General features: G+C 49.9%; 1 protein-coding gene across 5 annotated transcripts in view; it reads left to right on the top strand.

Annotated features, from left to right (window-relative positions):
• LOC149365314 (uncharacterized) overlaps window positions 1-22131 on the top strand; it is a 101540-nt gene that overhangs the window by 46162 nt on the left and 33247 nt on the right. For 3 of the 5 annotated variants that reach the window (XM_089541907.1, XM_089541908.1, XM_089541909.1), the window contains exons 4-8: window positions 3997-4054; window positions 5833-5953; window positions 7950-8084; window positions 9248-9494; window positions 14356-14449. In XM_089541907.1, the coding sequence (XP_089398033.1) occupies window positions 3997-4054; window positions 5833-5953; window positions 7950-8084; window positions 9248-9494; window positions 14356-14449 (655 nt within the window). The remainder of the gene's footprint in view (window positions 1-3996; window positions 4055-5832; window positions 5954-7949; window positions 8085-9247; window positions 9495-14355; window positions 14450-22131) is intronic. The other 2 variants (XM_089541910.1, XM_089541911.1) reach the window with 2 other exon arrangements.

Below are 22131 nucleotides of genomic sequence, written 5' to 3' on the forward strand. Positions count from 1 at the left end.
AAGAGTAGGAGGTGAGTAAGCTGACTAGTAGAAAAAAGGACCACCTTGCAGAGCGCGCGTTACTTTTCCCGCCCACTGCTCTTCTAACCACCTTCGAAACAAGAGCGCCTTCGTCAGTCGGAGACAAAGATAAAGGGCGCGATAAGTCGGCGCGCTGGTAACGCTGGTCGCTTGAAGGAAGACTGTGCGCTCGCTTTGGTGGGGCGTTTTTTTCCGCCCATTCTGTGATAATTTTCACTATGCTGTGACGACTTCCGGTGGATGTGACGTCGCACCGTTCTCGTCGCTATATCAACGCCCGCGCTATATCGACACATTGCGTTGTTGTCTTTGTTTTTTTCGCTATAATGGGCTATAATTAATTAATTACTCACTCTACAGTCATCAAACTTGGTGTCGGGGTTACATTTTGTCCCCTCTATCTGGTGCTATCATTCGTTTTCTCCTATCCTGATTAGTTGCCGGCGCTATTCGTTGACAGTGTAACGAAGCGGTGCTGTCAGTATTGGAGAACTGAGGACACACAAGGTCGTTATTGAAACCGTCATATAGCGGCGCTGCCAATATTAGGGACACATAGGATAGGTGGGACCATCACTGGATCTGTAAGAGAGTGGCATTGCCTATATTGGGAACACAGTGACGACGCTGGGCCTTTTGGAGTACCGGCCCTTGCTTACACATTCCCAGTATTGTGCTGATGCCCTGTGCTCCATGGGTACGTGATCACGCCTTTCTCGGAACAGTTGCCAGAAAATACGGCGTCAAGTTGAGCGTTCTGTAACATTTATGAATTCTTGTACCAAACAACCCCTCCACAGGGTCCCTCCCCCTGTTTTGGTTTTCATGAGGCTCTTGCTGCTGTTGTGAAACATTGGCTCCTAATTTCTCAAGAGCATCGAGGCCGTTAATACAGGAGCCAGAAATTCAATTCACTTACCTAAGCTCCAGGAAGTGTAGCGCAGAAGTGCGGACGCAAAAAGAGAAAAGGGTGAAGGAGGGATTAAAATCCGCAGGGATGAGATTGCATCTTTCTTGCACTGTGCCTCTGACTGGCGACCGAGTGCAAAGCATGGCAACTGCAGAGTCGCTTGCTATTCGTCCCGTAAGAATTAGCGAAGTGAGTTCATACTTCTCATGAGCAAAGACACCAAATTTAAGCTGTGTGTTTTGTCTTTGGAATGATACGAAGCGCATTAGATAACATAAGCAGCCACGTGGGTCGCGCCAAAAAAGGGTAAATGATTGATAATTAAAAATTTTCCCTCTCGTGCTGTTTCAGTTTCAACGGTCAAACGACGCATGGCTGTGACGTAACATACCATTTGAGGTTACGTAAGGCACACAATCTGCAGTATGGTCGTTGGTTTCTACGTTTTAATTACCCTAAACTCTTACGCAAGCCTGCCAAAGAGTCGGAATGACAAAAAAAAAACAAAAAAACAAACGAACGAGCCAGCTATTATATCTGCTTCTTTTTCATGACTCACGTGACCGCAAATTGTGTTTTACGTCACATCCGTCGTTCGGCGGTTGAAACCGAAACGGCACGAGAATGATTATACACTTGATGCAGGTGAATTCCATGCCGTGACTCATGTGCGCTATTATCTCGTGCACCATTGCACAGAAAGAAAAAGGCGTCCGAAAATTCGGTGCGTCTGCTCCTTTTAATATGGAAGAGGACTGAAGTGATTCTGACCTTTGAAACTTTTCGAAACGCTTTTGACGTCGCTCGATGTTTCGCCCATTGCGCTGCCGGCCAGGGCCACTGTTGTGCCGCTTGGCGACGCTTCTGGGTGAAATCGGGATGCCCTGTGTGTGAACCCGAATAATTGCGAGGAGAAAGGCGGGCAGGGTAATCGGAGGAGGGCTCCTTTAGGCCACCCCGCGCGGGAGAAGAGGAAAATGGATGCATAAGGAATAAGGGAGGATGTATCAAGCGCAGAACACGCAAAGTGTTTGAAGCGAACAATGCCGCCGGTTTTCCGCCGAAGCCACTGCTTTTCTGATCCGGTATATTCCAGCTGGCCTCTACCTCCTTTCCTTCTGGATTGGCGCGTGAGGGTATGTGTTTGGCTTCAAGCTTCAAGCGTCTGTTGGCGATTTCTTCTTTCGTCTTATCTGGCTGTGGGCGTTTCATCCTCGCGACCATGGAGGAAAAAAAACTGAGGAGGGAGCATGACGTCACGCGGCCTGCGTTCGCAAGCCGAGTGTTTTGAAGTCGTTTTCTCCCTCAGTTTTTCGCTCTCCGAGCCGGTCCTTTATGTTTTGATTCCGGTATGTTTTAGTGCGCGCGTATGCGCGACCCGCGGCGCGGGCGCCTACAGCAAGGAAGTTGATCTACAGATAGTCTGCCGCGCTAATCGGCGCATGCGAGCGCGCAGCGGGGCTAGACTTTACCGCACGCTATCACGTGGTGCGATCACGGGGGGACACACTCTCTTTTTTTTGCTATATCTTTACTTGTTAAGACTAGGCTTCAAGGTTGTCGCCGGACGCTCCCTCCTCAGTTTTTTTTTCCTCCATGCTCGCGACTTTGTAATACTCTAATATATCATGGTACGGGATCAGCCCTTGGCCCTCGCCGGAGTGCCCCTCTCTCAATGGCCGGCCTGCCAAATCCTCGGGTGGCGGAATGCGCGCGCCATTGCTGTCTCGGAGGGTCTTGTGTTCAGGGGCCCACATTATTGTTATTTGTCATTTTGTGTGTTCCTATCCGCAGTATATTTAACTCACGTCTTGTATGTTGACCACAACCAGATATGTAGGGAACAATGCGATGGCAATATTAGTCGTAGGAGCTGGACTCCAGAGCAAGTGCCACAATTCGTGAAACTCACGCAGAGAAAACGAAGGAGATCGCAATAGCTTTCGAGGCAAGCAGGGCCAACCAGAACCTAACAATTATAACAGATTCGCAGTCGGCATGCAGGAATTACATGAAAGGGAGAATCTCTTGTCAAGCACTAAATGGACCCTGCAACTGGTCTAAAGTGGAGTAAAAAAAATCTGGGAGAAAAGGGAGTATGGGAGTAAAAGGGAGTGGGCTGTACTCTAGCGGCTGTACCCTTTTACTCCCTTTCTACTCCCTTTGTGCTTGTAGTGCATGTTTGATGCCAGCACCAAGTGGTCGGGGAGTTCAGCGAAAAGCGAGCTGGATTTTGTTTGAGTCAAGTTGTGCATGCGTTTCTGCTCGTTGCCTTCCCGGTGTCATCCACCTGCAGTTGTCATTTCGATCAGCCATACCAAGTCCCTCAGTGCTGGAGAAAAACATTCTCAATGTGATCTTCAATCACCGCCCACCTCTTTCTTATTGCTGAAGCTCTTGAGTACCATTGGCGCGATTTATTCAGTGATGTATTGTCTTTTTTTCTAGACCTGTTTGTTACCCCTTGAACTACTCTTAGCATTATATCAACAAGCTTAGCGCGGAAACACCGGCACCACCAAATAGCCGAGCATCCTACACTTGTGCCACACCATTTCCTTCATTAATTCTTGCGCAATTTCCTGCTTTTTCTGTAGTCTTGTACTGCACGGGTCAGAAGTTCTGCCGTGCACTATTTTGAAACAAGCAAGCAAAGAAGCAAACTAACGATCAAACAAACAGTTAAATAAATCAGTAAATAATAATTTTAAATTCATTTTCTTCAATACAAATTTCAGTTTGAATTCGAATTCAATTTCCAAATTTTTCATTTCTTTGGAGGTACCTTGGCTCCTCCTCCCCCTCCTTCAGCCGGCCGCGGCGCACCTGCGCCTCCTCTTTCGTGACGTCATGGAACCTTTCCTTCCTTCTCCTACACTTTTCGCCACTCCGCTCTACATGGACGTACCCCAGGTTTTTATTCGCGTGGGCATTCTAATGCTCACAATGAATGAATGAATGAATGAATGAATGAATGAATGAATGAATGAATGAATGAATGAATGAATGAATGAATGAATGAATATCTGCATCCACTCATCTTTGTCCTGGGTCCGCGGTCGCAGAGACCCGCCGAGCGCTGCTTCCGGAACCAGCGGGAGTCTCTTCGAGCCAGCAGGAACGGTAAGTTCTTGGTCCCTGTATACTGCGCTTTGGTGGACGAGAAGTTTCCTCTTCGCTTTAAACCCCGTACTGCCCACTGCGGTGTAGAAGTGAAAGCCGAGTCAGTGGTTGCGTCTATGTAAGACTGCATTTTACATTTAAAACAAGAAAGAAATGGGCACACGAACTGAGGTATGGGCCGCTTACTGCACCTGTTGCAAGCCGAGGGTCCAGGATGTTGGCAGTCTTCTGGTTGCATTTATTCTTTGGCTAGGTGCCGCCGCGGTGGCTCAGTGGCTATGGTGCTCGGCTGCTAACCCAAAAGACGCGGGTTCGATCCCGGCCGCGGCGGCTAGAATTTCTTTGCAGGAGAAATTCTAGAGGCCCTTGTACTGTGCGATGTCAGTGCACGTTAAAGAACCCCAGGTGGTCGAAATTTCCGGAGCCCTTCACTACGGCGTCTCTCATAGCCTCAGTCGCTTTGGGACGTTAAACCCCACCAAACCAAACAAAACCAAATCTTTGGCTAGGTAGTGGTTATATCCTCGGGAGAAACCGAGCTCCATCCATCTCTTGCACTGTGTGGAAAAGTTATTGAGAATGGGCGTACCTTCGACTTATTGCCTGTGGAATATGACCTCCGATAATGAAGAGGGACGCACTGAGCAGACCTACGACGTGAGAAACTTTGGGTTCGAAAACCTGATTGGCCTTTTTTTTTTTTGCAATCAATATTATTCGAGGCAGAGGCTGCCATCGCGGTGGCTCAGTGGTTATGGCTCTCGGCTGCTGACCCGAAAGACGCGTATTCGATTCCGGCCGCGGTGGTCGAATTTCGACAGAGGCGAAATTCTAGAGGCCCGTGTACTGTGCGATGTCAATGCACGTTAAAGAACCCCAGGTGGTCGAAATTCCCGGAGCCCTCCTCTACGGCATCTCTTATAGCCTGAGTCGCTTTCGGACGATAAACCCCATAAAACCTATTCGAGGTAGAGGCTGAGGAAGACGACGCGAGATTGGCCGACCTGCATGTGGGGACGAGAATGGGAGGGGGCCGAACTAGATGAGCGAAGGAAATTGAGTTGGCTGTGTAAATGGAAGGTGTCCGTAGTCACTGGCTTAAGAAGTTCTTCGCACTAGGGCCACCTCCTCCCGAGAGTTTCTCACGAATTCTCCCTGGGTCCACCTTTGAAGGGACACTAGGGACTAGGTGAACTTTGCTTGCGTCGATAGATTACCAAGAGTGTCTATACTCTCACTAAAAAAAAACGGAGCTCTTATAAGCTGGGAAGGTAAAAAACACATTGGAATACGGGTATTGGCGCCTATGGAGATTTGCGAAAGTGAATTGCTATGGCGTCAATGCATTTAAGTGCGGATCTCTGACGCTAGGGCCCGCTTCCATCCGCGTCGAAGCGGTAATCACGGAGTTCTTTTCGTTGTTAACCTCGTGAGCCTGAATCGAGTAACGGGAGATAAATTATGCATTTTTGATTTCAGTCTTTCTCAGCAGTAAATAATGGCATCTTTGCTTCGGAATAAGCGTTAGCATAGCCGCCTATAGGGGCTCGATTTTCGCTCAAAAAAAGAAAAATTATTGAGTTCGTGGGGTCCATTTAACTGAAAGGCCCCAATGAGGTCGCGGAGTGATTAATTTTTGAAAGTTGGGGGAGGTAATGGCCGACCCTGGCTTCTGGCTCGACTCGACTCGACTTGCGGCTCTGGCGACTCCTGACTCGAACCGACTTGCTTGCATGTTTCCGGCTTGGGGTCCGTGTCGTGGCTTCCTCGGCGTGCAGCAGAGCCTGTCCCGATGCACCTCAACGGGCGCCTGGAGCGCGATCTGCTCAACCTGGTTCGCGGCGGGGAGCGCGCCAGGTCGAGGCGGTCTCCGTCGCTGTCGCCGCCACCGCGCCGTAGGTAAGCCTTGGAAGCATGAGCGCATTTTGTGTGGAAATGTTGTGTAGTGCTTTACAGGGTATAGGTGGGTTTAAAAATGTCCGACTGTTGCGCTTGCGCACTAGTTTCTAAAGTGCCAGTTTGTTTATAACATTTCATTCATTTGGGATCCTGTGTGTACTCGCTACAGGCCTACAATTGCATTTTCTCCTCAAAACAAGTTGGGGTGGAGAGGAATTTGTTGTAAAATACTGCGAAACGCTTTTTATTAGTTTCTCTAGTTTTGTACAGGGAAACTGGAATGTGGTTTACTGTGACCACTTGTTCAGAAAGTTCGCAGAAAGGATTTCCTTGTTTTATGAGCATGCCGCAGTGCACATCCAGATGCCGATGTGAGCATGTACCTCATCCCTGAGGCCCTCTGAGTTTCAGAGGTAACGTTGCTAATGTGAATGTAGTATTTGCACGATTCTAACGCGCCCCCGATTGTAACGCGGAGTAATATTTAAGGCCCGGAAACCACAAACATAACTTTGCACCGATTGTACCGCGCACATGGAATAACGCAGGCAACAATCGTCTGACACTTGCTTAAAACATTTAATCGAACTCAAGAACAAAAATCGCAACACACGAACACAACCACGAGATAGGAACATCATAGGTTACTCGCCGTCAGAGTCGGAAGACAACTCTTTTTCACTGTCCACCGACGACAAATAGTCATCTTCGGTGCCATCTAAAGCGTTGGAAATTCCACATTTTTTTAATGCATGCACGACCATTGCCTGCGGGACGGCCTTCCACGCACCGTCAATCCATCTTGCGATGTCTCCGAGCGTCGCTCTCTTGAGACGGCCTGCCGGCGTGAGGGCCTGCTCACTAAGCCAATCGCTGTACGCTGCGCGTACGCGGTCTTTTATGGGCTCATTTAAACAGACATCGGATGGCCACCAGATCAGTGTGACAGGCCGCAAGTTTCTCCTTGACGCGGTCATAAATGTGGCACCTGAACGAATCAAGCACCAGCATTGCGCGCACACCAGCTGGATCCGCCCATGGATAGATCCGGCTCAAAACGACTTCCTGGTACCGATGGCAATGCGGCTGGCTATCGTTCATCGAGCTGCTTCGTTTCGGTTTTTGAGATGTAGGTTTCGGTTTGAAGGTTTCTTGCGTTTTGAGTCCGATTGTAACGCGCATGTATTTTTGAACGCTTATTCTCGAAAAAAAAAAAAAAGGTGCGCGTTAGGATTGGGCAAATACGGTTTTCGCGGCGAATGTCAGAAACGGCCGCAGGACTAGTGGTTAGTGGGCTGGTCTGCGGCCTCTAAAGAGATGATGGTAAGAGTGATATTTGCAATGGCCTAAAATGTATTTATGTGTACGAAGTGTGTCTGAATTCCATAGTGGGATACAACTTAAGTCTGCAGTGAAACTCCGTCCTCTTTCAGGACCACCCACAGAATTCCTCTGCGACGAAAAAAACAGTCCATTGTTAAAAACTTTTTTTTTTTTTGCGAAACAAGAAGCCAATCGGAAGAAGAAATTACATGCTCTAAAATTTTGATGCCTCTGGCTTCTTTGATATATCCAAACATAAAAAGCTGTTCTGATTTGATTTGATTTAAGAGGTTTTACGTCCCAAAGCGACTGAGGCTATGAGGGACGCTGTAGTGAAGGGCTGCGTATAATTTCGACCACCTGAGGTTCTTTCAACGTGCACTGACATCGCACAGTGCACGGGCCTCTAGAATTCCCCTTCATTGAAAGTCGTTCATTTATTGTTGCTGTTGTCCAGCGGAGTAATACAAGATGCCGCGGACTGTCGCCCAGTGTTACCAACTGCGGGTTTTTGAGTTGTATCCTACTATGGGGGAGTTACTGCGGCCAAGGTTGGGAAAAAATTTACCGAAACAGAAAAAAAAGATTCCGAGCCAGCAGATGGCGCTCGCTACCTCACTGTTTCAAGGGAAGCGCTCCTAACAAACACCAGTCTATCCATTCATTCATCCAGGAGGAGCAGCAGGGTGCGCCACCGCGGCCGCAGCGGAAGCAGGCGGGCCACCGTCCGTTCGCCGTCTCTGCTGTCTTCGTCGTCCGACGCGAGCCACGCGACATGCGAGAGGCGCCGCACGAGCCATCACCGCAGGTAGTGGTTGAGCAGTCGAATCTCTTAATCCGTTCTCTGAGCGGTCCGAAAATTGATGATGTATACGCCGAGTTCGCATTAAGGGGAGCCCGGCCGCGCTCACTTTAATGCGTGTGCACCCAATGGAGACGGGGTCGGATCGTGAGTTCGAATGAACCAGAAGTTCGAATTAAGCGAGTTCGAATCAAGGTGGGGCGAGACTTTGAAAATGGTTTTAAAAAGGTGGCTGTGCAGGTGTAATAAATGCGGTGGCTATAAAATTTGCAAGGAATCTCAAGGGTATACGCAGCTTGCATTAGAGCCCAAAACTAGATTAAAACTTTTGGTATTTTTTATTTTTGTTTTTATTATTTTCTGCTAAATTACTTTCTTAAAATCTGCTGTCCGCAGAGTGTTGAAGTTAGCATTCGTCGGAGAAGGTACGCTGTAGGTCGCCTGGCGAGCGACACCCGCGCGCTTATAAGCAGTGCACGGCTCAGAAGCAACGTGCACAAGCACCCTGAGGGGGAGGAGGCGCGAGCAGGCTAGTTAAACATGTGAAGGTGGGGGCACAGCGACTTTTATTATTTTTTCGGCTTTGTCCAAAGGTCCTAAGGTGCTCAGGACGTTGGATAAAAGCTACAAAAGTCCGCTGACCGCATACCAAGCCGTGCGCTGGGGCCGAATATGAACACCGCTCTCTTACGCAAACGGAAAGCTCTGGAGTTGCCCGTAATGACTTGATGAGCCCCAATCAGCCAAATTATCTTTGGATCCTGCAAGTGGCGATCATGTCAAAGAGTTCCGGTCAGCCCATGGTCAGTTGAATTGAACAGATGTTTTTGAGAGTGGAGGTCGTCCATACGCGTCGTGTCGGCGATTCTCCCCCCTCCTTCCCCCTTTCCGACCAAATTGGAATAAATGTCGGGGTAACAGTGGCTTGATTACAAATCACATGTTTCCGCTAACTGGGGATCTTACTGTACATGTTGTTGGATTCAGCGTGCGACGCCTTCGTCCCGTTTCCGCATAACGCGCCCTATTTAAGTCCTCGCCCTCCCCTCGCCGTTCCGGTTGTATTGGCTCGAGTACAAATTGCGCGTTCCCTCTAAGTGTGCAGTGGGCTGTACTACATGCTGTCGAGCCTAATGTATTGTGTCGCTGTCCCGTTTCTCGCACTGCAGGTCCCAGTGGAGCTGCTCCCCAGACGAGCTCGACATCGTGACTCGAGTGTCACAAGCTCGCGTGACTAACGCGCCTGCACCGTCGTCCAGCGACCGGGCGGGACCACCGCCCCTGGTTCGGGCATCCCTTCAGCACGCTGTTGATCGCCATTTCGTGACGCCGGCCAACGCCGCTGCTCCGCCTCGCGGAAGAAGGGCCGGCCCGCTCAGCGGCGGTGGCTCATGCGGGCGCCGCGAAACGCCCAAGGTAACACATCCTGATCGTCGGACGCCGGGGGCGGTATCTTTACAAAGCTATACCAATCGACGCTAGAGAGAGGGCAGGGAGATTGAATTCTTGACAACACAAAAGGTGAACAAGGGTTGAGGGGGGGGAGTCCGGTGGCCAACGTTTCGAGTACGAAGACAAGTCTTCATGTAGAAACGTTGGCTAGCAGACTGCCCTTGTAACAATGGTCTATAGACTTCTTATAGACTCCATTGCCTTTTTATACAGGGTGTTTCACCTAAGAATTAGCACAAGCTTTAAAAATAGTCTTCTTGAGTTACAAAGGCGCTTTTTCGGCATGGCATTGTCATTGGTGTAGTACATAAAATACAGCTAAGACGTGCTAACTAGCACGCTGGTTGTGATGTTGAATTGTGAACTTTTTAGCTGTTACTGTTAGGCTCCTTAGTTATTGTGAAGCGTGCAGCCTACCGTGAGTAATATCCATATCAGTTTTTTAGAATTCTGAAGACGCGGTTACCCTCCGCGCTGCGGCCAAACCAATTTTGGCTACGTCACGCCGAAATACATGCGCTTTCGAGAAGCTTGTAGACAAAGCAACCTCTCCAGTGCACGTAAGTCGTCATGCCACCGATGCGATGTCGGTGGCGACCAATCTCGGCTGTGCGACACGAACCGCCGCCTGGCTACCGCATTTGTCACCGCGCTTGTCGTGACACGCTCTCCGCACCCCAGCTAAAACCGTAGGAGGCCTGGACTAAGGGTCCCTCCCTGTTTTGGGTAGCTAAGTTCTTTATCGAATAAAATGTGTCATCGTAGTCATCATCCTCCCCCAGCTTCCTCGTGCAGCGCCCCTCTTTCCACATGCTATGGTTTCTCAGCACCACCTACAACTTGGTGCTGCCAGCCAAGTTCCTAAAGCGATTCTTAAAAACTTCAACTGGTTAACCAGTTTACTGCTTAAGATAATTCATCCATATTTTTAGGAACATGGGAGCACAATGAACAGAGCCCATAGAACTAGATATGAACCTACTAAAACGGATATTAAAGCGATAGCGTTAAGGGACCCCGTGTCGCAGAAAAGCCGGTGTCGTTGGCGGCGTTGGCCGTGAGCGAAAAAAAAAAATTCCGACGATTACGTTGTGTCCTAACGCGAAATTTGAGCTCAGCTCATCAGCTGTTTCAGCTTTTCGATATACTGAGGCAAGGAATTCGAGCAAGACATGCATGTACACTTACAGACAACCTGTTATTTTTCACACATTTTCCTTCAAGAAACACTCCACTAACATTTCTTGATTGTCATGAAGGAAGCTTTGCGGTCGGAGAAATAGATGGATATATGCTCGACTTTCTGCACCAATGCCTAGTTCTCGAAGTCGAGGTCAGTACAAGTATTTCGCGAGGTTGTCACAGCCGTGGGAGGCGTCACGAGTGAGAAGGGAACAAGTGGTAAGAAATTCCTGTTTGTCTTTATATGTACATTTAAGTCTCCACCCACCTTGCCACCCTGGCAGGTGGCAGTTAGTGGTTGATCGCGAGAGTTTGATCACCGTTTTAGCGCTAACGCATGCAGCCCACATCTCTCTTTCAACACCCCACGTACCTATAAGCGCGATTCAGGTCTGCTGACCCAGGGAGCCAGTTATGCACACTTCCTTTCCTTAAAATGATCGAGTGTAAAACGTTGTCAACGCCAATGAACGTCGACGGCTCAAGCGCCGCGTTTCTGGCACAACATTGTCAGTGCCTGCAGCCCAAATCTCTCTCTCATCACCCCACTACCTATTAGCTCGATTCAGGCGTCCACTGATGCAGGGAGCCAGTTATGCGCACTTCCTTTCCTTAAAATGGCACAACGTTGTTAATGCCAATGCATGCAGCTCACACCTGTCACTATCGCCACGTAGCTGAAAGCACGAGTGAGTTGTCCACTATTCCAAGAGGGCAGTTATGCGCCTTCCCTCTGCTTTCCAAGCTCCCGGCTCCATTGGTTTCGCAGCTTAAAGCTGCGACTAAGGGGTCCACTGCTGGTTACAACGGCGACGCCACGAAACGCGGAAACGGGCGCCAAAGAGCTGCGCTCTAAAATTTCATAAGCATCAATAAAACCGAGTAGGAAATTGATCGAGCTGGGAAATCGAACCAGGGCCTCCGGAGTTGCCCGTTCGAGACGAGCACGCTCCACCACGCCGGCTCGATGGTTTGGATTGAATAAAGGTGCGTCTAGTGAGTACGGCGTTGTCTTATACCCCTGTCAAGCGGGCAAGTTAAGTGCACTTAAGGAGAGTGTACTTCGCTGTAAGTACACTTTGCCGCATCTAAACGACGCAAGTGGAGTGTCACTCGCGGAAGAGTGCACTCCGCTGAGAGTGCGTTCACGGACCACACTTTGCTGGTCGAGTGCGTAGCCTCGACGCCAGCGGTTCCAATGTACAAAATTTATAGTGCATAAAAAGTACTTACAGCTTTATTTTACGTGCTATAACACTGTTTTCAGAAAAAAAGTTCCTTGGTTATAGCTACAAGCGAAGCAACAAAACAAGTAAACGTGATCAGATGCAACACTGCTGCCCGCCGCCATCTTGTTTGTTGTCAAAATTCTGGATAGTCTTGGCTGGTCTTGGCTTTTCTTCTGTTTTCATTTTTTTCATCGCTAAAAACTGTTGAACCTCGTTTTATTTGCGCTATCACGTTAAGCAATCAAATATTATGAGTCTTTTTCTTTTCCATCGTCCTGTTCAGAAATTCCGCTCATTTTCTGTCGCCATTTTTTTTTACTATGAGTGCACTTTGCTTTCCAGTTTAGCACCGCGTAGCCCAAAGTGTCACTCGGGATGCCGAAGCACACTCCCCGTAAGTGCACTTAACTTGCCCGCTTGACAGGGGTATTAGAAGGGTGCTTTAGAGGCATGTTGTTGTTGCGACTGAGAGAAGGATGAAAAGGAAATTGCACGGGCCTGCCTACTGGCTTGAGCTGAGCCACCACCGCTGCCACGTGCAGATAGAAGAGAGTTAAAAGATCAGAGGAAAGAGAAAAATGGCCTGGCTTAGCTTATGGTTAAGCCTAGGATGCGAAGCATACCGCCGGCGGAGGCTGCGCGTCCGCAAGCGAGCGCACGAGTTGAGCCCCAGCTTTCACAGCTGTTGTGACGTCAGCGCCCCTAGCGGAAGGAGCGGGAGTTAGGCCGCCGGTGGAGGCTGCGCGTCCGCAAGCGAGCGCACGAGTTGAGCAAGTCTTTCTAGGAGGTATTGGTTGAGCCCCAGCTTTCACAGCTGTTATGACGTCATATCACGTGGTGCGCCGATGTAGGTCAAGTGTAGTTCACTATAGTCAAGTGGTAGCTACGCGGCCGCGCGCGGCGCAGCAAGGAAGAGCTCGGTTGTGCGGCTAGTATGCTTGGCATAAAAAGAAAAGAGAAGACGCGCGTCGCAGCAACAACCGCGTCCGCCAGAGCGGACGCTGGCTGAAAAAACAAGCGGCCGAAGCCGCGATCTTAGAGATATACTATGGTGTATATTAGTAATTATGAGCATGGAAATTACAGAAGGCGCAGTTAAGCGAGTAGCAAAATACGTTTCCGCTACTTTTCCTCTTCGCTTGACGCGCTCGTAGCGCCATCAGGCGGCGCCCACTAAAACCACTCCCTCCTCCTCCTCGCAGTGTACGCGACTGCTCCAACAGATAACGCGCGACGGCAGCTCCTCCCGCTCTTCGCGTTCGGGCGCAGTGGGGCCGTGCGGGGACGCAGGAATCACGCGGTGAGCGGCGAACAACGCAGCGCACATCCAAGGCGCGTTCACCACAAAGCTTGCGTCTTGTTGCCCGTTCTGTCGCGTTCCATTCTTAACGGCGAAGTTTAAGCGTGCTCCACCGCTGCACCACTGCGCCAGGAGCGGCATGAGGACTCCCGGGGATCTATGAATGTAGAGAGTGACCTTCTGCATGTATGGGAGTTAACTCATTACGCTATCGCGTCGTACCCTCAGGGCGGAGCTTCAGTGACCCCTCCAATTTTTTTCTCGGCTAGTTTGTATTGGCCGTACATGTCCTGAGCGCAAAAAAGATGCCCAGGCTTAGCTTGGTTAAGCCAAGAATGCGTTGCATATTGCGCGGTCTTTTTGCGCGAGGTATTGCTTGGCGGCACTCGATTTTCTCAGCAGCTTTTCGGTTTGGTTTGGTTTATGGGGTTTAACGTCCCAAAGCGACTAAGGCTATGAGAGACGCCGTAGTGGAGGGCTCCGGAAATTTCGACCACCTGGGGTTCTTTAACGTGAACTGACATCGCACAGTACACGGGCCTCTCAGCAGCTTTTCCCCCCGTGACGTATATATGGATGGATGGATAGGAGCGCCCCCTTTGAAACGGGGCGGTGGCAACCGCCACCATGCTCAGCCGTCCTTTTTTTGTTTCTTTTGTTTTTTTCCTTTTTTGTGTTTTTTTTTCTTTTTATTGTGTTTGCAACTCTCACCAAGAATCGCCATCATTATTACCTACGGTTTTTCCTCCGGCTGTCGTGACGTCACGCCACGTGGTTTGGTGGCTGCCCGGCCGCGCCCAAGGGCTGAACTGAGTGATTGCAATATGCTACGCATAAAAAGAGCAGGAGCGCGTGAAGACAACTCATGCGCTTAGAACATCCGCCGTCAGTAGCAACTAGCCCAAGTTTCTTTTTTACTGAATCACCTGCTTTCTGACGTCCGCGAATACTGGCGTTGGTACGCCGCAAAACCCACTTTTCTACGTCAAGATATCCTATTTTTAAATGTTTGTAGCCGGCTTCACTGAAACACTCGGTGGCCTGTGTGCGTGCATTCATCCCGGCACCAACGGGCTGTCCGCGTAGCGTGTCTGTCGTTGTTCGCTGCTTGCAGGAGCGGCGCGAGCGGCTCATCGTGTCCCACTGTGTGGCGGAGCTGCACATGTCTCTGGACAAAAAGCGACAGCGGCTGCAGCAGGACGGGAAGAGTGAGTTTGCTGCCGTTGAGTGCCCCTTTCGAATGCAGGCGCCATCGGGATACGGAAAGCGCCGCACTGGGGCGTCATTTTGCCGGATGCTTTGGGTCGTTGTACCACCCAAGTGTTTTGGCGCTTTTGCATTGGACGCGAAGTTATAGTCTGTTTCATCTCGTTTGCAGTTTCTTTTCGCACGTGGTTAGGAAATCCCAGCAGAGGACACTTCACTCGATTACCAAAGTAAAAAAATGAAGCGGCATTCACGTAATGCCACACGAGTTTGTCTCTTCTGTATGTGTGTGAGAAAGTATGTGACAAGAAAATCTTTTGTGTGCTTCAGTCTCGTGATTATTAATGTCACCAGTGGAGCTTGCTGCCCTTACGTTTTTTAGCGTTAGCTGTTATATTCAGATACGACCCAGAGATTTCGGTTGTCGTCGGCATCAAATGATGTAATCTTTAGCAAGGTCACATGTGCCATTGATGATTATGAATCGTGCGAATTTGCTGTGTGATGACGTGCGGTGCGATGATGTCATTTAATACGGACTACGACCCACGGTAATCGGCCTCATGAATAATCATGTGATGACGTTTTACAATATGGACCACGACCGCCAGTTCTTGGGTGCGTCTGGATATAACAGCTGACGCCGGAAAACGTATAATGCGAACAAAACAGTATAATGTCCGACCGCCGAGGACTTGGATGTGGCCTCGTACGCAGCCTGCGCTCTTAAATTTGGCGCCGAGAGGCTGACACCGAGACGCGAATTGCCTCCCCCAGGACCCTGCATACTGTACTGTACGGTTTGCGGTGCAGTGTCCTATATATTAGCCGAGCTCTCCACCCCACGCGCGCGCGCGCTATTAAACGGCCGTCTAATTGGCACTCCCTCGGAGCCGACCGTGCGGATTCCCTGTGTAGGTGCGCATACATATCCCCCTCCCCCCCATTTTACTAATCGCCGATAGCGCGGAGACAAATGCTTATTGCCCGGGGAGGCAGGCGGCGGTGCCTGTTCGTCGTTGTAGCCGGCTGGCGTTAAGAGCTTGGCCAGACCCGCGATTGTGAGCGCTGTGCTGCTACTGCGGGACCCCGCAGAGGATTGTGCCCCTCGGACGCGGCGGAAAGATGGTCTTCTCCCTCTGCCCGTACGGTCGCTCTAATTTCACCTCGCTCACACCTCTCTCCCCTTCCTCCTCCCATCTCCCCTTCTTCCGATCTCTAAGAATTTCTGGGGTATAACTGCATGCAGTGCAGCGGAGAGTTCTTTGTCTGTTCTTTTTTTTTTTGTTTTGTATTTTCAGCGCAACTCTTCTGAGATGTATCGCGCCAGGGAATGGTTAGTGCGGCTTGCTGCCAACTCATTTAGAAGCGCGAACGGGGCTTTGAGACTGGCGCCGCGCTCCGTTTCCCCGAAATGACACACAGTCGCTTTCGGAAGTTGTCAGGCCACCCGGTAGCGTGTAGCGGAGAAGAAGTGTATAATGTGCCACCCCACACACTTCGGTGTTCTGAATGTCCGAGTTGTCCTTACCGTCAGGAGATTTGGAACGCCAGCGATTCCGCACGAGTTGTAACTGCAGGACCCAGGAGGAATTATCGTGCCCTCTGAACTTTTGAGATCGACTGTACGCTCTGTAGGCCTCACCTTTCGTGTCCTTTCATCCTTTACCTCAAACCGCCGCAGTGGCTCAGTGTTTACGGCGCTCCGCTGCTTACCTCAAAGACACGGGTTCGATCCCGGCCGCCGCGGTCGCATTTTTATGGAGGCGAAATGCTAGAGGCCCGAAATGCTAGTGGACCCGAGGAACCAGCCCAGAACATCGGTTGCAGCACCTCGGTCAATTTCTTATTTGGAGCCCCCCTCTATTTTTTCACTCAGCGACTGTTTTGAAAATGGTATTGACGTTACCGATGTCATTTGTTTTATTTGTAGTGTTTCCGTATCATTTGTACACGATTGGATGTCCCCTGCGCTGCGCAGGGTTTGCCCGACTGTTTCTCCCTCTGGCGTGCCCAGCTGTAGGACTTAAAGTGATTATTTTGTAACCGGAAAACTGTGCAGACTAGAACTTCGATTTTTTAAAATATATTTGCTATTTGACAAGCAGAAATTTTATATGCAAAAATTGCTTCGTTATCTTTTAATTTTTGGATACTAGCATATATTTGCAAGTTTTGTTTTCATGTTGTATCTAAAAACCTTGATTTCGTAAATAAAATTTCATAATAAGACGTTAACAAAGCTGCTGTTATTAAAAGAAGCGCGTGTAATCGTCTTCTTGTATTGCATTAAGTTTTAAGCCTCGCAATTCTTGGAACAAAAAAAATTGCGAAAACCCACAAAATACGGTCATTTTTGCCACGGTAGGCAAATAGTTAAGACCTGTGGCCCATATAATAAAGAGAGAAAACTATAGTGTCAGGTATGGTGGGGACGTCAGCTGGAGGAAGATGTCCCCGGCCTGCTTCGCAAATGCGGTGAAGTGAGGTATATATCTGGGTGATCGAAAGCGTCATACCAAATCGCACCGCATCGTATCGTGTCGTATTATGTCGTATCGTGTCGTATCGTGTTGTATCGTATCGTATGGTAGTGGTGCCCATATCTTCCCCATCGCAAACCCGCATCTTGCTGCGGGAACTTTGAAAACGGTTCGAAACATGCTATAGGAGTGAAAACGAAGCCGCCGAGCGGCCCCACCTGCAGCAATAATAAAAAAAAAACGGAGGGCGAAAGAAAGTAAACCATATCACCCAGCGCGAACTCCCAGCCGGGCAAAAGCCTCTGCGCGTTGCACACAATTCCCACCGCAGCCGTAGTGCTGGAAGCAAGTGGCCCTTCTGGACGACCTCCTCCCCGGACATGCATACATGACCGTGCAGTTCCACGTGTGTCTCCGCCCCATCGCGCCGGGCGCCGTTAGCGTACGGCCCGTTTGTCTCGCGTAACGAGCGAGCGAGCCAGCCCGGCGGTGCGCGCATGTTTCGTTCGGCCGTGAAAGATTTACGAGGCGGCCGTTATGCGGGCCCAGCTGGGAGAGCTGGCACCTCGCGCGGTGGCTTTGGAATAAGAGGTGGGAGGGCGTCGCTGGGGCAGTGCTTGTGACGGCTACGAGGTGTAACGTTGTATGCACCCGCGCTATCGCCCTGCTCCTGGAGAAGTGCGTTTTTCATCCGCGCACGCCCTGTGTGATGTTGCGGGAATGCTTTCTTTTTTCCCCCGAACAACCTTTGTCGAATTTCTGTCGTTACTTCTCCTTCAACCTCAACAACTGCCTCCTTTTTTTTTTTTTTTGGCAGAAAACACGTGATCAAGTTTAAAGCCGCTGAAAAAATATACCGGGCGTTTACTCTTGCGGTAATGCGAGTTTCAGTGATAGGTGGGGTGGTGTGAAATGCCGATTCCAGCCAGAACGTTATATACTCGCGGTCAGCTTTCTGTGGTATTGCAGCAGAGCCTAGGCAGGGAAGGGAAGGAGACACGCCTTTGTCCCCATGCGGGGCTGAAGATCTTGCTCGTTGTTAGGGCTAGGAGTGTGGAGGTGAGGAAGGCGAGTTGGAGGTACGGTGCGCGTTCCCTAGGGATGAAGTAGCCCACTCCCTGCGGCACGGGGACAAAGGCCCGTCTCATTCCCTTTCCTTCCTAGCCTTTGCTGCAGTACCACAGAAAGTTGACCGGAGTACAGTAACTTTGTGTATAGGGGAGGAGGAGGAGGGTGTGCTTTTGCGGAGTTCATTGAGTAGTCGTGCACAGTAACCAGCCTTGTTGTACGTAGGCGGGGGTGGGAAAGGATGTGTGTGGTTGGGTAGGGGTGTTGGATAGGCGTTAGTCACGCACGTTCACTTCTCCATCCATCCGTATCCATCCATATAAGGCGGGCGTCTATCTTGACAGATGCAGAGAGGGAGGAGGAAACTCGTGACTTCTCGATTATCGTCATTGTCCATTGTGCTGGGGGAGAGTTATTCATCACTAGAGACTCATTCTGACCAATCAGCCTGGCTCATTGTCATGACGTCATTCGTGACGTCAGTCTGTGTTGACCATTGCATCCGGTCTCTAGTAACGCCGACTACGCCACACAAATGGAAAATGCGGCCTTAACAGCTATCGCTGTAGAAATTGACGCATGCTTGCGCCAGTGTAACGTTAAACTCAGCTGCAACTTGGTGCACAGCTATACAGCACAGTGAGGTGGGCAGTTGGAATCGCCTCTTGCTGCGCAGGTGGCAAGCATGTGGTGGTGGTGCCGTGAGGTTATTGCGGAACCACAGACGGTTAGAGACAGCTGAGCTCTAACCAAAGCCCCAGAATGGCCTGTGAAACGCCTTCGTGGCTCCATCGCCTTGCGCTTGCCTCCGACGCCTCCTTGCCTCGGCATGCGCGGCACGCACTGTCGGGTCGTGACGCTGAAGCTGCCTTCCCTCAGCTTCGGTGGCGAGCACTGCGGTGTCTTTACGCCGCTTTACGGGCTCGCCGCTTTCTTTCCGATGGGGAGCACATGGTCTGCCATCGCCGATGTCCCGCGGGCGTCGAGCGAGGCCGATTACACAAAGCCGTGGCGAAGAGAAAATAATGAGGCTCGCGCTTCTTGCTGTCAGGTTGAAATTGATTTCGTGTTAGCTGTTGGTGGGATTAGCCTTGCAAATGCTCCGCCGGTAATTGCTGCACCGTAGGGACACCTAGAAGTTAACTAAAATCGGCTTTTTTTTCGGCACAGACCTTTGGCCTAGCAGAGCTATTTGCATGCGCACTATCCGCGCAATAGTCAACTACTGCTGTCACCATCTTGAGCTCAGCTCACAATCTCGAAGAAATTTAAGAAAGGGGCGGGAAGCCTCCTTTCTGCATCAGTGGTGTCCGCGCGGGTAAACAAGGTTGTGAAATGAAACGTGTGGCGCCCCAGGGAAGTGTGTAGGACACAACTTTGCACGTAAAATCAGGGCAGCACACGAGATAACGTTCTACATCGCCGTACACACCACATGACGGAGACAGCGGAGACGATGCGAGGCTCGTTTTATGCATCCGCGCTGGGGTACGAGCCGAACCCAATCGACCGCGGTGTAGTAAAGTGGCTTAAGGATTCTTTAGTCTGTTTGGTCACACATGGTTGGTTGGATTGACGCCACAGGGAACTGAAATGACTGAGGATCGCTTCGTTGAAGATTTCTTGACATATTGAGAAACTTTCCTTGGTGGATTCGTTGTCAGCGCTTCATGGGTGAGATTGACGACAACCTTGTTGCCCAAGTCTCCTACGTGCGAGGGTACCCATTGAAAACGTATATAGTAGCCTCAGCTGTGAAGGTTGTGCACCAAGCGTAGAGAGCTAAGAGACAACCCTTCAAAGGGGAACCCGCGCTGTAACCTTTGAAGGGCAGATTTCGAATATGTCAGGATGACCAAGGGTTGAACCGGACAAGACCTTAACCTCCGTAAGGCCGCCTCTATGGCCACGCTCTCAGTCGTTGTGGAAGACGCTACTCTAGTAAGGCGGACAGACCAGTAAATATTCAAAGATGGAATGTGAAATGTCGCTGGGCTAGCTGCACTGACCATGTCCACATAGCCGTCAGTGAAACCTTGGAGATGGCGAGCGTATTCAGATTCAAAATGCTCGAGTATGAGCGAAGGCGTTTCTGCCAAAGGAGTACTTCGCTTGGCGCCAACTCGAGGAATGGCCAATGCACAGTCGAGGCTTTTAAATTGCCGAGGTGGGTTTAACCGCTGGCTTCGTCACCGAACGTAAAGGCCTAGGTCACTGAGAGTGTTAAGGGCCAAGTAAGCCCTGTATTCACTTCTCTTTCGGAGGGGCTATAGAAGAGCTCGCCCAGCTACCGTCTCTCCCAGGCGGCCAAGCTGCATTAGTCACAAGGCTAAGAGTTTTAGGTAGTGACTCATAAAGAACTTGGTTGTTCGCAGCTGTTTGCTCAACACCAGGCGCTCTCCTTAGGCACTTCCGGTGCAAAACTTCAAGCAAACTGTGAAATAGAAGGGGATATTAACAACAAGGAAGGGGCACAACACGAGGGCTAAACTTCCACTAAACGATTTTATTTGGTGCGTACTGCTTTATAAAGTAGCAAGCAGGATACGAGGTACGAAGATAGAAACATTACCTGATAGAAGCATGCAGTGATGTAGACAATCCCACACCTTGAACGTAATCCTGAGAAGTACTTAAAGCTGGGCTTGTTGGTGCATATTCGTAAAAGACATGAGAGCGCAAAACGGAAACAAGGACAAGCACCCTGCACCCTGTAAGTAATCTTTAATTGAAAAAATTCTCCCGCGCAGTTTCGTCGGTTTCAACAGTCTGACGGTGGTCGTGACGTCACAAGTAGATTTAAGGTTACTTGCGGCGTACAGAAATTATAAATACAGTCTGATGGCTATTTGTCCCTTCGCTGTTTTTCAGGCTCCTGATGAAGGTTAGCGTTAGAGATGGGGCAATTTGAATCGGCGAAACAGTGATTGGATTGCAAGTTTTGTTTGCATCACGTGACCTCGAACTTACTCAGACGTCACAGCTATCGCTGCCTGCTGAAACGGACACCAAAGTTACGTGAATAAGAAATTCAGCTATAAATTATTTACCGCTCGTGGACGGATTTCACGTACTAATCCTTGTTGTCGAATGTCCTACGCTTGATTCCAACGGAAAAAGATAATTATGGAGGGCACTTAAGACTACTTACGTGCTTTGATTGCGAAAGCGTTGTTTTCTTTCTTTTTTTTATTTGTCTCTTCCTTTCTAAAGGCACACCTACTTATTAGCGTACAGTCGCAAAGCAACGCATACGCTAGGTTCACCTTTGTTCGCCAAGAAGCAACGCGGTTTTGTGGCCTATCTGGGTTGCGTGCTCGCCTGGCGGTCTGAAAAGTCCTGGGTTCAGTTCCTCGCACATTCGAAAGAAATTTTGTCTTTGATACCACGGTGACGTCGTCTGTGATTTTTGGGACCACTGCTATATTGTTGGCCAACGCCACACCACCTGGTTTCGTTGCCGATGAGCCATACAATGATTTCGCATTAAAAACATGGAACAAAGAATTCGGTGTCTCCGCCTTTCCTATGAGTTCCTTCAGTGGGTTCAGGAGCCGGCGTTGTCGCTTCCTGGAGGTGCCAATCCCATCTGTTTTGTTCGACGTGCGGAGTAAATTGTTTTGGCGCCATTTTTTCTTCTTTACCTCGCGCGAGGCGACCGATTCCGTGCTCGATCAGCCTTGGCTGTCGCAGAAGTCACGCCCTGACGCCTCGGAAGGTTGCGATAAGAGCCGTGTCTCGTCGGCTTTGCCCCCGTTTTTTCTTCTGAGCCGGTCTCACAGTGCACGGTGGACAGCGCAGTCGACGAGCGGTTGTGGTACGCTTAGAACTTCGATTTCACCTCGGCCTGATCGATGCTAGACGAATGTAATCGAACGCTGTCTAACGTTGCAGATTAATTTTTTCCTCAACAAGCTGCCCAACGGCGTTCACTGACAATAATAAAAGTAATACAACTTGAGAAACCCTTCCGGCTTTTCAGCCCGTCACAGTTAACCTCGTGTAACTTTGTTCGTGTTTGTGCCTTTTAATTTTCCTGCGTTAGAACTCTTCCTCTGCGGTTTGAGTGAATTTTCGTCCGGTGTCGCCCCTGCCCCCTTCTTTTTGTTTGTAGCCGTATGCTGGATGCTTCA

The sequence above is a fragment of the Amblyomma mixtum genome, chromosome 1, assembly GCF_055824585.1.
Source record: "Amblyomma mixtum isolate Tamu chromosome 1, ASM5582458v1, whole genome shotgun sequence".
Taxonomy (NCBI): domain Eukaryota; kingdom Metazoa; phylum Arthropoda; class Arachnida; order Ixodida; family Ixodidae; genus Amblyomma; species Amblyomma mixtum.